The sequence below is a fragment of the Sceloporus occidentalis genome, unplaced genomic scaffold (assembly GCF_023333645.1).
Source record: "Sceloporus occidentalis isolate IW3139 unplaced genomic scaffold, rSceOcc1.0.p SCAF_4, whole genome shotgun sequence".
Taxonomy (NCBI): Eukaryota; Metazoa; Chordata; class Lepidosauria; order Squamata; family Phrynosomatidae; genus Sceloporus; species Sceloporus occidentalis.
The window spans coordinates 130,120,712-130,137,210 of record NW_028316984.1 but is presented as its reverse complement, the minus strand read 5'-3'; the positions used below and the strand labels follow the sequence as shown (position 1 = coordinate 130,137,210).

The window sequence follows — 16,499 nt, the reverse complement described above, 5'->3', positions numbered from 1 at the left end:
AGCATGGACACTATGCAAGACTATGGCTTTTCAATGTACATATGCTGAATATCACTCAGGCAAAACTAGTGAGAGCAAACACTTACAGCTTACCAAGAACCATGACTTAGGACAGTGTGCCAAGAAGGATACACCAGAAAACCGGCCAGGGTTTCCTTTTAAGATCTTGATCTCGAGTATAAAAACTGTGCTGAAGAGAGACTGAATCCCAGACAGCGTCACTAAGGCTTTTGCACATTTAAACATGCAGACAGACCGACATCTCTTCCCTTTAAACCAGGATCCAGCCTCCAGAGGGGCACATGTGGAGCAGTCACTAATCCGTGGTAATGCCTGGGCTGACTCCTCCCCAATACACATAACGAGGAGGGCAAGGATTCCCTTCAAAGCCAAGAGGAGTCGGAAAGGCTGGGTTGAAGGGGAGCATGGCTGGAGTATCTGCATGCAATGGCGGTGTGGCTGGGGATGGGGCCCAGGCCCAGAATTCATTCATTCATTCATTCACCGCTGCCCTCCTGTCCTCCGAGGGAGAGCAGAACCGGCAGTCTCTGCTGGACTTGAGCCCCTTCCCCGCTGCCATGATCCCCTTCTCCTTTGTGTCTTTTCTTAGGCTGTAACCCTGGAGCCAAGGAGCTGTCAGAGTGACCATTCTGTCAGCTGCTCTCTTGGAACTGCCCCGCTGGCTCCGGGCCTAAAAGGAGCTCTCTTACCTGCCCAGGCGCCCAAGTGAGGCCCCACCGCCCCCGGGTTCCCCAGCACCCACATGCGGAGGGCGTAGACCGCGTAGCAGAGCTGGACGTAGGCGAAGTAGGCCACGCAGCCCGCCCCGACCCAGTACAAGGCGAGGCCTAGCAGCGACCCGGAGGCCTCCATGGCGCACAACCGACGTCGCCGACTGCCCAGGCCACACTGAGCCCCCGGGGCAGACTTCGGACCCCTTCCCACGCGCAGGCCCCGCCCCCGCCGCGCGGCCATTGGCTGGCTCCAACCCACGCTGGGTCGCCATTGGACGCCGCGAGGAGGAGGAGGAGGAGGAGGAGGCGGGGAAAGGGGAGGAGGGGGGAATCTGACGTTGGCCCCGCCCTCCGCTCCCAATGCCGGCCCCGGCGCACATGTCTGCCAACGCCCCAGTCCCTGGAGCTCCTATTGGCTGAGAGGGGCGTCAGTCACCAGGAGGGCGCGTTCTGGTTGGGTGGCGCCATTTTGAGCGGGTGGATTGAAGAATCAGGCGAGAGGCGAAGGTCCCGGAAGTGTTGGGGAAGAGGGGGATGGGCTCCGGCTGAGAAGAGGCCCTTTAGATCAATGGTCCCCAAACTTCAGCTCCCAGAATCCCAGACTCTTGGCCAACATGGCTGAGGCTTCTGGGAGCTGAAGTCCAAAATCTCATAAAGGGCAGAGATTGGGGACCACTGCGAGAGAGAGAGGTTGGATAGATAGATAGATAAATAGAGAAAGAGAGAGAGATAGGCAACAACTTACTTTTACTTCGAGCAATTGGAGGAGTTGGAAGCCTTTATGGCTGTATCTGCACTGAAGAATTAATGCATTTTGACACTGCTTTAACTGCCATGACCCAATGCTATGGAATTCTAGGGCGTATAGTTCTGTGAGACACACAGCCGGTCTCTCTCAGGCAGCTCTGGTGCCACGGCAAACTACAATTCCCATAATTCCATAGCATTCATCCACAGCAGTCGAAAGTGGTACCAAACTGGAATATTTCTACAAGTGCGGACGCAGTTTGTGCGTGGCTTGTTTTCAAAGAGCCTTGGGCTGTTATTGTTATTATTTATATTGCGCTGTAAAAATTTTACACAGTGCTTTACAAACGAGATAGAACAGACATAAAACCTGCCAGACGGTGCACGTTAAGGCTTCGCGTAACATCCCCACTGCAGAATTAATGCAGTTCGACACTACTTTAACTTCCATGGCTCGGGATCCTGGGGCCCCAGAGCTCACTGACAGAGAAGGCTAAATATCTCACAAACTGCAGTTCCCAGAATTCCATAGCATTGAGCTGTGGCAGTCAAAGCGGTCTCAAACCGGATCATTTTTGCAGTGCGGATGCAGCCCTGCTTAGCTATTTGTGTGCTTAACTGTCCTAGTTGTACTCATAAGCTCCCCACTTGGTGTCATAGGAGAGTAACCCTTTCATTGAGAACCAATAGTGGTTTGAGTGTTGGACTAAGAGTCTGGGAGACCAGAGTTGGAACCCTTAGCCATGGAAACCCAATGAGTGACCGTGGGAAAGTCACTCCCTCTCAGCCTTGGAAGAAGGCAATGTCAGCACACATCACTGAACAAATCGCCATAAATCAGAAATGACTTCATTCCAGCCTTTGAGGTGAATACGTTAGGGTTTAGTGGTCCTTTATGTTGCACATCATGACACAATCCCCATACCCAGGTCCTAGAGCAGATCAAGCCAGAAATCTCCCAGGAAGCCAAGATGACAAAACTGAGGCTGTCGTACAGTGGTACCCCGGGTTACGAAATTAATTCGTTCCGCCGCCGCTTTCGTAACCCGGAAACTTTCGCTAGCCGAAAAGCCCATAGGCGCTAATAGCGAAAGCCGCGATTCCGTGTGAAATCGCGCCGAAAAGCACCAAATTTTTCTTCGTAACCCGAAATAACCTTCGTAACCCGGAAATGTTTTTTTCAATGGATTTTTTTCGTAACCCGGAAATTTCGTAAGGCGGCGCATTCGTATCCCGGGGTACCACTGTACTTCGGACACATCCTGAGAAGTAAGGACTCATTGGGAAAAAACAATGATGCTAGGAAAGGTGGAGGGAAGCAGAAAGTGAGGAAGGCCACATGTTACATGGATGGACTCTATTAAGAATCATAGAATCATAGAGTTGGAAGAGACCACAAGGGCCATCCAGTCCAACCCCATTCTGCCATGCAGGAACTCTCAGTCAAAGCATCCCCGACAGATGGCCATCCAGCCTCTGCTTAAAGACCTCCAAGGAAGGAGACTCCGAGGGAGTGTGTTCCACTGTCAAACAGCCCTTACTGTCAGGAAGTTCTTCCTAATGAGGTGGAATCTCTTTTCCTGGAGCTTGCATCCATTGTTCTGGATCCTGTTCTCTGGAGCAGCAGAAAACAAGCTTGCTCCCTCATCAATATGACATTCCTTCAAATATTTAAACAGGGCTATCATATCACCACCTTCTCTTCTCCAGGCTAAACATCCCCAGCTCCCTAAGTCGTTCCTCATAAGACATGGTTTCCAGACCCTTCACCATTTGGGTCATCCTCCTTTGGACACGCTCCAGTTTCTCAATGTCCTTTTTGAATTGTGGTGCCCAGAACAGGACACAATATTCCAGATGGGGCCTGACCAGAGCAGAGTACAATGGCACTATTACTTCCCTTCATCTAGACACTATACATCTATTGATGCAGCCTAAAATTGCATTGGCCTTGTTACATGCCACATCGCACTGTTGACTCATGTTCAACTTGTGGTCTACTTGGACTCCCAGATCCCTTTCACACATAGTTTCATTCAGCCAGGTGTCCCCCATCCTATATCTGTGCATTTCATTTTTCCGCCCTAAGTGCAGTACCTTACATTTCTCCGTGTTGACATTCATTTTGTTAGCCTTTGCCCAGCTTTCCAATCTATCAAGGTCTCTACTGCTCCAGAGACTAGGACCCAGAACAATGGATGCAAGCTCCAGGAAAAGAGATTCCACCTCAACATTAGGAAGAATTTCCTGACAGTAAGGGCTGTGGAGTCTCCTTCCTTGGAGGTCTTTAAGCAAAGGCTGGATGGCCATCTGTCGGGGATGCTTTGATTGAGAGTTCCTGCATGGCAGAGGGTTGGACTGGATGGCCCTTGCGGTCTATTCCAATTCTATGATTCTAAGCAGAACAGTGGAGGACAGGGGTCTTGGAGATGTCTCATCCATAGGTTTGCCATGAGTGGCAATCAACTCAAGGGTGGTTAACAGCAACAACATCTGCCCTTTAGCCATGCTGTCCTCATCATCAATTATCAGTATCTTGGCTACGCATAGTGACAGCAGATGGTTTCTCATGTCAGGAGAGGCTGTCAATCCATTTTGGGTTTTAGTCCAAAGTTGAAATAATTCTGAACTGTTTCGGAAACAGGGCTTGGCACGTTGGATAACTCCTTTAAAATCCAAACTAAAACCCAGTGCAGATGCGCCACCCCACAGGTATGGAAATCACCCATGGACTCTTAAGGAGGTCACAGGTATGGATTTGCAGGAACTAAGCAGAGCAGTGGAGGACAGGGAACCTTGGAGATGTATCATCCACAGAGTCAGCATTGGTCAACTTGAGGGCAGTTAACAACAAAAATGCCTTGAAGAGAGTGTAAAAACATAGCCTGCGAAGAGCCTATGTTTATTGCTTTTCATCTTTGTCAAGAGCAGATCTTTTGTAAGCTAGCAAGTCTTACTTTCCCATTCAAGAGCAATGGATCTTGGGGGAAATGCTGAGATGTAGGTGAAAGGTGACAAGGTTACCTGGAGTCACCAAGCTGCCATGATGAGTCAGCATTTGGGCTGTGCTGAATCACAGGAGGTGGCATCATCATAGGCAGAAAGCTGCAAAGTCACCCTGCATGGGGGGACTGCATAGAAGGTACATGCCAGGAAGAGGCTGGGAGATGCACATGTATATAAGGAAGGATCCTCAATGTACAGTGTAGGTGTTATGGTGTAGGACAAGCCCGTATACAGAGGAAGGGAAAGTAAACTGCCTCCTTGAGAGATATCTGCCTGTTGTCTCATTTGCCTGCGTCTGATGGGAGAGAGGGAATTCTCCAGCCTGCACAGTGAAATGAGTATACCATAGAATATAATTGTTCTTTGATTTTTGGAAAGGTCAGGTCACAGTCTGCCTCTGCATTTTAGACAAAGGCACCTTCAGTTCTATATTTTTCAAGTCTATCTTTGGATTTAACAGTTTTGAGATTTGGAGTATCACTCTTATGTTTAATTTCTCCAAATCTCGCAGCTTCAACAGAGCTTTGTGTTGCTTCACAGGTGGCCATCCAGGTGCACAGCTTCGGTGTGGTGCAATAAGCAGGGCCAATAGGGATAGCTCCCAACAATAGACTGCTGCTAGGGAAATTCACCTTCACAACACTCTGCCGCCCTTGCCAAAGACATGCACAACTACAATGATTGTGAAGAATGCAGCAAGGAGGGGAGTTGGTAGGCGGCATTGTCCATTATCACAAGGTCCTTGCTCTTCAGTTCTTTGAGTTTTATGGAGATGTTACTAAATGTTTTATTTTCCTTAGAGGCTGTGCTTATGCAAATAACCTTGATATACTAGATCAGTGAAACAGGATGAAAATAGAAAATGTGGGGTTGAGGAAATAATTTGTAAACATCTTTGTGTTAATCCCATGAATCTATAAAATATTTGTCATGAAAGAGATGTAAAAAAAAAAAAATCAACTTATCCTCCAGAACATACTTAATTCTTTTTGTGTGTAAGTTCAGCTGATACAGAATTAGTTTTTGCACGGTAGTGATCAGAGATGCTACAAATGACCCCTTTTGAAATTATATATTAGTACTGCTATTTTAATAGACAACTGCTTCAACAATTTACCATTCAATTTTATTTATTTTATGTTGTGAAAGTGGAGATAGGCCAGAGAGCCAAATATGCTCCTTTTTAATTTAAGAGAGTAGTCAATAAACTAATTTGTGAAAAAATGAGGGGATTACTTCAAACTAAACTGAAGAATAAAAATCGAGAAGTTATCTCTCTTGGATGCATGGAGTTTATTTAAACTCCCAATATTTAACCTATGTGTTCTCATCTGATTTTGGAAGCTAAGCAGGGTGGCCAATATGTGCATGAGAACATACAATATGAAACAGGTGTAGATGAGACTGACCAAAAGGCCTGGAAACAGTGACAGAAGCTGGGTATATCTGAAGGGCTGACATGTGGGAGACAGAGTGAGCTTGATTCAATTTACAAGAAAGGACATTCTGACTAAATCTTAAGAACATAGTGATGGTAAGAACTGTTCCACAGTAGAACAGACTCCTTTGGGAAATGGGGGATTCTTCTTTGTTGGAGGTTTTTAAACAAAGGTTGGATAGCCACCTCTCAGAATACTTTAGCAGTGGGTTTCTATAATAGGGGTATTAGACAGATATAATAGGGGTATTAGACTGTTCCTATTCTGTGATTCCAGTGCTCACAGAGCTAAAAAAATCAGCATGACAGGAGAACATGACAGGAGAGAAGATGCACACTTCTCTACCTTTCTAACAGTTTTCTTCTGCCCATCTTGCAACAACAGTTGACTACCCTATTAGTCTTAATTTTTTCTCCCCACACTTCAATACTCCAAGTTTGAGACAGCATTCCTTTACCTATAATATTGATACGGTACAGTGCCTGCTATGGCTGAACAATTAAGCATCTCTACTACATTTTCAGATATTGCAACTTTTGTTGCTCTTTCACACATAGGCTGCAGACGTGGATAGACTTCACAATCATGAGAGTTATATTTTTTATATCATTTATTTATTTATTCATTTTGAGACTCCCCAAAACCACCAGCCAGAGCCAGGTACACACCAGTGGGAAAGGGCAAGGGATTGAAGACACATGGAACTCCAGATGTTATTGAAGTACAACTCATATCAATGCCTGCTAGAATATGCAATAGTGAAGGAAGATGAAAGATTTGGTCTGACAACTCTGGAGAGCTATATGTTCCCAGCTCTTGGATTAGATGCAAGTAGGAGTGAGCTTTCTGCACCAGCTCATAAGTCACAAAGCCAGAGTGGGATAACCGGAACAGACACATTTATATTTTGTTATACATTAGACACTTAAATAGAATTCTAAATTTGGTGAGCAGGGCAACTGAAACTTTGTGAAATGCAGGCAGGGAACACAGATATTCAGATAAATGTCTGAAGCAAGGGTGCCCTAATAGGGAATTCTTTGTTTTTAGTTTTTATTGTCCAATAACTGGGATCCAGAAACACTGATTTACTGCAAATCATCCAGCAATCTGCAGTAGATCCTGGCATACCTTCGGTTTCTCTGTTCCTAATGTCAGGCTATATTATTACCAAATGTTAAAAAATAAGTTTGGTGTTCCCTACCAACAAAAGAAGTATGCACACTGAATAATTAAATAAGTAACACTGTTGTATATGCTTTATTATTTATTGCATATAAGACATTTATAAACAGCAACAAGCAGTGAATTAAAGAATTTAAACCCTGAGTTTATTTTAATTGTGAATACATAATGCAACTTTGCTATCATTCCTAGCAATTCCTAGTAATTAAACAAGTAATTCAAGTTGATTTCTTCCATGCTTGGGTCTCATATTTACTCCAAGGCATTTTATAAATCTTCTCTTTCCAAGGGAGAAAATATTTTGTGTGAAATGTGTGAGTTCGTACTGTAGGACACTTTCTCCACTGACATTTAAACCAGTTGCTTGTAGAAAGTTAGTATGTCTTGTCTTTCTGGCAGCTGCATTTCAAATAAACATTTTAATTTTTGAGTTAAAAAGCTCAAGCTTAAAAATTTCAAATCACAGATATTAAATATAACAACAAAATAGCCCTATTTACATGAACAAATTACCGTATCCACACTAGAGCATCTGGGACCACGTTGTGGCAAGTGTATCCTCTTTTTATTGACACATTCCACGTATTTCCACATTCCACACATTGACACATAATGCATCTGAGGAAGTAGACTGAAGTCTATGAAAGCTCATGCTGCCAATTTCTTTCTTTCAGTTAATCTCAAAGGTGCTACAAGATCTATCTACATATGATTCTACCGACTAAAACGGCTATATCTTTTAATGCCTACCAATCTGTCAGGGTGGGAATCATGCAGCCTTCCACCATTTGTTGAACTGCAACTTCAGGCATTCCTTGCCACTGGCTATCTAGGCTAGGTGTGCTGGTAGCTGCACTCTAGCAACAGCTGGAGGGCCACAAGATTCCCACCCTGCTGTAGTTTTCTGAAACATATTCTAGGTGGGAATCATATGGGTTTCCCGATATCACTGGACTACAATTTCCAGCCTGTCTAGCCTAGGGTTGCCATTTCACGGCGGTGGGTGGGACTTTCCTGCCCCCTGGGGGGCGTGCCCCGTCCCTCCCCCGCCCCCATTCCCCGGTGGCTGCCCAACTTTGAGCTCCCAGGGCTGCTGCCTGCCTTCTATAGAGTGCTGCCTGTGCAGCTTGTCTGGAGCAGCAGCAGGACAACTGAAACCAGCAGGGGTGGGGTCTGCTGCACTGCCCTGCCTCTATTGGCCAGCCCTCTGCTTCCTTATTTGGACATACTCCAACATCCAAGCAGGGAGGAATTTGCATTCAGGCAAGCTGCTTCCCTTCTTTCTCTTTCCCCTCCTTCTCTTCTTCTTGTTACTCCATGTTTTTTTCTTCTCCTCCTCTTCCTCCTCTCCTTTTTCTTCCTTTCTTCCCCCTCCTCATCTTCTTTTTCTCTTTCTTCCTCCCTCTAAGCCCCCCTCCTCTTCTTCTCAGGGGTCCAGGGCTTCTCAAGGCTTTGCCCCCATTAGAAAAGAAAAAAGGCTTTGGATCTGTCCCATAAATCCCTCCTAAGTTGAGACATACCTGGGAAAAAGAGGGGGCGAGGGGTTTGGGGGGGTTGGAGGGGGCAAGGAAAAGGAGGAAGGGGGGAATTGCTAAAAAGGCTTGGGAGTGGGAAATGTAGTTTGCAGTGGCACAAGGGACTGCCTGTGATCTTGCAAATGTTATGCTTGCTTGGAAGTGGGAAATGTAGTTTGCAGTGGCACAAGGGACTGCCTGTGATCTTGCAAATGCTATGCCTGCTTGGGAGTGGGAAATGTAGTTTGCAGTGGCACAAGGGACTGCCTGTGATCTTGCAAATGCTATGCCTGCTTGGGAGTGGGAAATGTTCTTGTAGAATGGGGGGGGGGGGTGTTTGGCCAGAAAGAGAAGTACATTTCAGCCTTCTGTCTAGGAATAATGCCAAAATGTCCTCCATTTTGAGCATGCCTAAGAAACATGCATTTATATTAACATTTAAAAAAAATTATCAGTTTTTTCAAGTGTCCTCCATTTTTTAAAAAACATGTCCTACATTTCAAAATGTGGCCCTACATTTGTCCCGGTTTGGAGGTCCTGCCTTATGGCAACCCTAGTCTAGCCAGCCATGCCAAAAGGAGTTAAGAGTACTGGGATTTAGAGTCCAAGAAATGCTGGAGTACCGTGTGATTTATGTTCCTGCAGTGAAGACTGGAAGAAGATGCAAACCCTCAGGATGAAGCCTAATGGCATGTTCACTCCTATCTTTGCCATACATGGCTCTAACTATTCTAGGTCTGAACTGATTTTGTGCAGTGTCATTGACAGATTTCAATTCCCTGAGTTTCAGTATTGGAATACTAGAACATCAGTGGTGATTTGTTCTGATTATTAATTTTGTTAGTTTGGATACTTTTAATATAGGGGTCAAACAGATGGGCAGCTTGGAGTGGCCTCTGGCCACTCCAGCCCCAATGGGACCCCGATCGGGGCAGGTTGCTGCAGGCCTGAAGCTGGCTGTTGCCACAGCCCTGGACAAGCCGCCAGCAAGGAGCGGCTTTTCATCGCTCTCTTCCAGCTGGCTTTTCCTGGTCATCTGCACGCCCCATCCCCAGAGCAGCCAGAAGCAACTCTTTTGTGCTTATTTGTTTCAGGCCTATTGTTTTTTCTACATTTGACCAAACCATTTATATGTAATTAGATAAAACAGAAGTAGTGTATATACACATCAATAAATTGAGAAATTTATACTATAAAACTGACCCAAAACACCTGGGTTGACTTATACATGGGTCAATACAGTAATAAGATGGAGGAAGAGTGAGCAATTGCTCCCCGAGCCTCTTCCCAGCTGGGCTGCCTTCCGAAGGAGCATGCCCAGCTGGGAAGGCGGAATAAGAGCAAGCAGGACATCTTTTACATCCTTGGTTATATGCCCTTAAGTTTTACTCTCGACTTATTCATGGGCAATATAAAAAGCCACAATTTTGGCCCCAAAACCTACCTTCGTCTTATACATGAGGTTGACCTACACATGAATAGATATGGTAACTATGAAATCCATTGCTATAAAGCATAATGGCTACAGAGTAATAGGGCTATAAATTTACAGAACATTTCTGGCCATTTTCCTATTTCATATTTGCAACCAAAAACTATTCTTTGGAATGTGTTAAAGAAAGCACGTCATCTTAGAAAGAAAGCATTGTGACCTTACGATTGGCAATCATAAGCATATTTATTTCTGTGGAATTTTCTCTCTAAGGACTGTATTTAGGGGCAAAACACATTGCAGAAATACTGTAATCCAGTTTGACACCACTTTAATTGTCCTGGCTAAGTGCTAGAGAATCCTGGAAAATAATTTGTGGTGGCACCAGAGCTCTCTGATAGAGATGGCTAAATGTCTCAGAAAACTATAATTCCCAGAATTTCCTAGCATTAAACCAGGGCAGTTAAAGCGGTGTCATACTGGATTATTTCTGAAGTGTATTTTTGCCTTTAGATTATATTCCCATATCTGTCTAATCTGAAATACATCATACTGAATTCACTGGGGATTTTACCCAATTAAGTGGATGTAGGATTTACAAACTGAGTCAATTAAAATTCTCCTAGCTAGTTTGCAAAGTTTTATATTTGGCTGGGTGACTTACAACCATCTTTGAACAATGTATTGAACTCTACTGAGTATCGATGTGCATGCCATGCTCATTTCTACAGGCATTATCTGACTGAAGGTTGTCTCTATCAATTTTTTTCCAGTCTTGATTAAAATTACTATCATTTGTTTTTCTCACTTTACGAGAGTGTCGCCTGCTTGCCTGCCAGAATGGGTGTGGAGTTTTAATCAGTACCTGAAGAAACACCCACACTGAATACTTCTAGCAATTTCTCAGGGATATACGTGCATGTGCAAAAATTATGTAAATCATTGCTAGTGCATTCATTAATTAATTTGCAAGCTCATTTTGACAGTAGGAGTGTTGGAATGATATATTACCCACTTAGCAATACCACTCTCCTGTGTCAAGACCTGGAGGCTACTGAACAAAAGAGCAGAGTATTTTAAGTGTACCAAAAGGGGCCCTCCCCTACCTGACAGGTTTGTAGTCAGAAAGATTAGGAAGGCAAGATAGAAAGAACAAAAATGCACTGTTGACAGCTTCACATAAGAGATTAATGAATGAAAATTGTGCTTATTTACAGAAAACGTTTAAAAACTTGGTTATAAAGAAAACTTAGTTAAAAAGAAAAATTTTGGAGTCTGGTTACCTAGGCCAATTTTCTTTCACTGGATGCCAAAATTTAGGCACTAAATTTAGAAGGAGGAAACCTCAATGTGCGCAGCAATATACCAGTCAAGCAGGTGGCTGGCTGTATCCAAAAAACTACAAGGTTTTACAATGAAATTGAGTGAACAACCACAACCGAATGAGAGTGAGTTTGTACAAGCAGACAACCAGGTTGCCATACTGGTACAAGTGTAATAAAGTATATACATAGAAGCTGAAGGGAAGATATAATAAGGTACCATATTGTGAACCCTTATATCCTTGCAAGGCAGAGAAAATAGAAACTGTAGGGTTTTTTTATTGTATCATTTTTACTACTGTGACCTTCATCACCACTTTATTAATCCAGTTTTATAAAGTATACCAGGGAGATCTGAGGTGTTTTACATTGATTACTTTCTGACTTTCTAGTTTCCTGAGGGGCCATTGACACTACCTTTTACCCCGATTCCCAAACCGGTTTAAAAGTGGGTAATTCCCATTGGCGCCAGTTTTTACACACCCGGATCGGGGCTTTGCACACCCGATCCAAGGCAAATCCCCCTCAGAGCGGGTTTTCCGAAAGCAGGATTCTCCCTGTTTCTTTTTGGAAAACCCAGTTCTTCCTTGCTACCGACAAATGTGAACTTGGCCCCAGTCATGATCGGGTCAAGTTCAGGGGGAGGGATGAAGATCAGAGGGTGAGCAGTGGGCAGAACATGCTTCCCCTCTCGCACTGGCTGCTTTGCAAGCAGCTTTTTAAAATTTGTTTTTTGGTGACAGATTATGCAAATGCCTCATCTCCAGGATTACTCGAGGGCCCCCTTCGCCCTCGGCTGATCAGTCGACCGAGGGGTCTGGTCCCAAATCCCCTTGAAGAGCCCCAGGAAAAAAGGAAGGAGGGCTCTGGGGGTCCTACCTGGCTTTTGCACCCTAAGCCTCCCGCAGACAGAGGGAGGGAGACCCGTCGGTCAGTCCCCCCGCCACCTCTAGAAAGCAGCCCCAAACCATGGGGATGGAGGGAAGGGAGGGAAAGGGGGCTGGGGGAAGAGGACTCCAGGTCGGGCCATACATCAGGTATGACCCTGGTTTAAGTGGCCTGGCTCAGTGCTATGGAATTTTCCAGCCTCCCAGGCCACCTCTGAGGCCATCGTGGCACCCAGCCAACGGTGCCCTTGCGCCCAGCCTTCTCCGGCTTCCCAGGCCTCTTCTGAGACCGCGGAGCCACCTGGACAGTGGTACACTTGTGTCCGACTTTCTTTGGCTTCTCCAGGCTCCGCAGAGGCCTTAGGTCTGCGGTGGCCCCAGAGTGGAGGTAACAGCCCAGGGAACCTGTGCCCTGCTGCTGCTGCTCTTTTTCCTGGGTGAAGGGGTAGCTGAGGAGGGATTGCATAGCAGCAGCAGCAGCCATGAACGATGGCCTACCCCTGCCTTCCCCATCATCCTGGTCCTGGTCCTCCTCTGCAGCCTGTGCCTTCCTCCTCCCCCAGGGCCTCCCCCTAATCCTGTGCACCCTCATAAAAATGGCAAGTTGACAGAATATGCGAATGATCCCACTAGATTTTTAAAAAGGAGGGGGGAGCACCCATGCCATTGACGAATGGCTGCAGCTGATAAATGACATCACCATTGACGACAGAAGAAGAGAATATGTAAATCATTTGATTGACAACAGGTATCTTAAATTGCTACCTTTGTGAAGTGTGAACATCAGCGGGGTAAATTGCACCAGGAAGGTTCAATCGGGGTAAAGGTAGTGGGAACTTGTTTTTGGAGAGATTCGGTATGGGGATTACCGGATCTGCTTGGATCTACCCAGGGCAAAAGGGCTAGTGGGAATGGGGCCTTATAGCCAGGGTAGCTAGTTTTTGTGTGGCAGCAGTAGCTTGTCAATGTAGGATACTGTCTTAGTATTAAATGTATTACTATTTTATGTTGTTTTTTATCACCATAATATCAATATTTTTATTTAACACTGTTTTAAACTCTGTATTTAATATTTATTTTAATGCACTGGATTGTATGTATATTGTTGTTGTTTTTAAAATGATCATTGACCGAAATAAATATATATATGTACATTCAGGTACATAAACTCCAGGCCTTAACAAGGCTAAGCAAAATTGCACATTCATATGCCAAGCACAGGTGCCAAGTGTTATTTCCATATATATGTCAGGCAATCTGACCATACATTTCTTTACATTTAAAACTTTACCCAGTAAATTACCAAGTGAGATGCCTCTTAAATCCTCTACTTATCTTAAGTGATTAAATATCATACATATGTCCGATGAGAAGTAAGCTGAATAAAGCATGTTCATTTGAGTGCCAAAGGTTTTCTAGGTCAAGATGGAGTAGTTTTGACCTTCCAAATGCTTTGGCACACAACTCCTATCAAGACCAAAACATTTGGAGGAACAATGATTTCTATCTGTGTTCTATGTGAATATGCACAGGAAAAGAACATACAAACAGCAGAATACAAGGGCCATTTAAACATATACAGTCCACCCTTCCCTTACGTGGGGATCCGTTCCGAAACCTCCCCCCCCATGTAAGTGGAAGACCATGTATGCTCACACCCCATTGGAAACAATGGAGTGTGTGCACACAGCACAGCGCGCACACCATTCATTAAACTGTACTGCGGCTTCAGTATAAGCTGAAAGCCACATAAAGGAAGCCCACGTATGGCATGGGCTGACTGTACTATTGACATTGAGTTCAGACATTCTTAACTACTTACTACTGTCAGTAAATGGCATTCTACTAGCCATCATAATTATTAATTTTCTTGCTTCCCCTTCCCGAAAGCAAATGTTATCCACAATTCAAGAAGACCCACTCAATCAACAGATCTTACATCATTGTTGATGTAGGATTTAGGAAATGATATGCACTACTCCACAAGTGTAGGGAGACAGTGTACTCTGATCATAAAAGTGACTTACATATTGTTTCTTCAGGTCCATAATCCTTGACTGTGATTGATATATCTGTACAATGAAAGGAGGAAGCAGTAATGTTAAAATTATACTGAGAAACAAACAGATCTCAAGAGCAGTGAGGTGTTTTTTTTAATATAGAAGAAATATACAAAGAAAAGTTTTTTCAAACCTATTATGTTGGATCTAGATTTTTCTGCTGCCATTTTCAGAGTAGAGCTCTGTTTAGAATGCTGCCATTAGTGGGAAGTGGGGTTTTTTTGGCTGATTTCCCCCTTTAGCAATCCCCACGTAATGTTCCACAGAGGTTCAACAGGTAAGGTTGACAAAAAAAAAAGAAGAAAGAAAACCTTCCACTATTCTGTCAGCAGGAACTCTTTAACATTACACAACTAAAGCACTATGATTCCACTTTCAGTAACTTGGGCAACACCCTATGAATCCCTGGGAGTTGCAGTTTAGGGAGGGCTGTTTAAAATCCTCAGCCAGAGAGCTCTAGTACTTCACCAAACTATAAACTCTGGGAATGCTTAGGGTGTTGCCATTGCAGTTGAAATGGAATCATAGTGCTATAATTGTGTGGTGTTAAAGTGTTGCAGAATTCCTCCAATGGTTCAAAAGTCTTTTCTTTACAGAAGGAACCATTCCATTGCAAAGACAAAGGGGCGGTCTGCAGCTGCCCCTTTACTGGCCGGATCGGGGCCGTGGCAACCTCACGCTGCAGCCCCGATTTGGCCTCCAGAGAGCACAAAAAGGAGCTGCAAAAAGCAGCTCCTTTTTGCACTCTCCAAGGGGTGCCATAGCCACGGTGGCGGAGCTTTATGATGCCTTTTTGGCACTGCACTGTGTAGATGCAGCGCCAGAGTCGCATCATCATGGCGCGTGCCGTGTAGACAGGTGGGCACCAAAATGGCATCCTAGGGGCAGAGTTAGGGCATCCAGCGTGCAGATGCTGCACCGTAACTTCTCCCACAGGCCGCACAAAGTGCCAGTCTGTATCAGGCCAAAGTCTTGATCAAAAAACATTTTTATTATCATTAATCTGGATAGACGTGGAAAGGGTACATCCAAGTAGAGAAGCTAAGAAATCAGAAAGGAAAAGGAAAGCAAGCTACAAACCTACAACTTACTTTTTTCTACCTTTCATCGGTCTATTTTCTTTGTGCCTTTAGAAGTGGGTTGGGATAGGGTTCCACTGAAGCATCAAAAGTCTGTTTAGGAAAGACTGAATGTCTCTCTTTGTAACCACTGTTTCATAAACAACCCTCATTTATTTTAATTTGACTTTGCAATTTGAATGTTTTGAACATTGTGTGAATTTAATAGACTCACTAGTCTTATGGAAATATGCCGGAATGTATAGAATGGAAATATACAAGATGGCATATGCAGGATAGCTTATGCTGTCATAAATTTACAAATATGCCATGAAAACTTTGGTAATCATAAAGGTGTCACATGACCCATTGTTATTCTAATTTATATTGGAGAGGGTCAACTTGGGGAAAAACACCATGATGCTCAAAACTAACAAAGTTCGGTAAATCCAGCCAATCTTAATAGAGGATTTGATTACTGCTGAGTTGCAAATGCCCATTTCATAGAGTACCACATTCAGAGGGCATCACATGTATAAACCACCACAAAACAGTGCTACAGACTATACAACTACAAAATGTGTGTGTAAATGTGTGTGCAGGTGGGTTTTGGCTGCATTAGCCAGTCTCGGCACAGCTTCAGCCCGTTCCAAGGGTGTACATCATCTGCATGTCACAGCCCTGGATCAGCTTCAGGTGGTGCTTTTTTCCTGTTTCAAACCTAAGCCTACAAAAGCTTATGCTACAACATCTTTCTTCAGTCTCAAAGATGCTACAAAATCCTTTTGCATATATGTACAGCGAGCCTGTGCCATACGCAGGCTCATTATAGGCGGCTTTCAGCTTATGCTGAAGCCGCCCAGCAAAAGGAAGAATGGTGTGCCTGCCCACAGCTGGGCAGCGAGCACAAACCCCATTATATCCAATGGGGCTCAAGCATACGCACTTTTTGCCTTATGTGGGGGGTGGGTTCCAGAATGGATTCCCCGTGTAAGACAAGGGCCCACTGTAACCGTGGATACCAAAATCTGTAGATGCTCAAGTCCCATTATATATAATGGCATACTAAAATGGTGTCCCTTACATAAAATGGCAAAATCAAGGTTTGGTATTTG

The 16,499-nt window shown here is 44.4% G+C and overlaps 2 protein-coding genes across 3 annotated transcripts in view; both read right to left on the bottom strand.

Annotated features, from left to right (window-relative positions):
* Nucleotides 1-898, bottom strand: part of LOC149314608 (very-long-chain 3-oxoacyl-CoA reductase-like) — a 65,745-nt gene extending 64,847 nt beyond the window's left edge. Inside the window, exon 1 of one of the 2 annotated variants that reach the window (XM_089521473.1) lies at nt 711-898. In XM_089521473.1, coding sequence (XP_089377599.1) covers nt 711-873 — 163 coding nt within the window. In that variant the 5' untranslated portion in view covers nt 874-898. Of the gene's footprint in view, nt 1-93; nt 507-710 lie in introns of those variants that run through there. The other variant, XM_089521474.1, reaches the window with a different exon arrangement.
* A 5,667-nt stretch (nt 899-6,565) lies between these two features.
* LOC149314607 (uncharacterized) overlaps nt 6,566-16,499 on the bottom strand; it is a 134,232-nt gene continuing 124,298 nt past the window's right edge. The window contains exons 4-5 of the mRNA XM_089523121.1: nt 14,294-14,338; nt 6,566-7,510 (exon numbers count right to left, since the gene is read on the bottom strand). Coding sequence (XP_089379247.1) covers nt 7,463-7,510; nt 14,294-14,338 — 93 coding nt within the window. The 3' untranslated portion in view covers nt 6,566-7,462. The remainder of the gene's footprint in view (nt 7,511-14,293; nt 14,339-16,499) is intronic.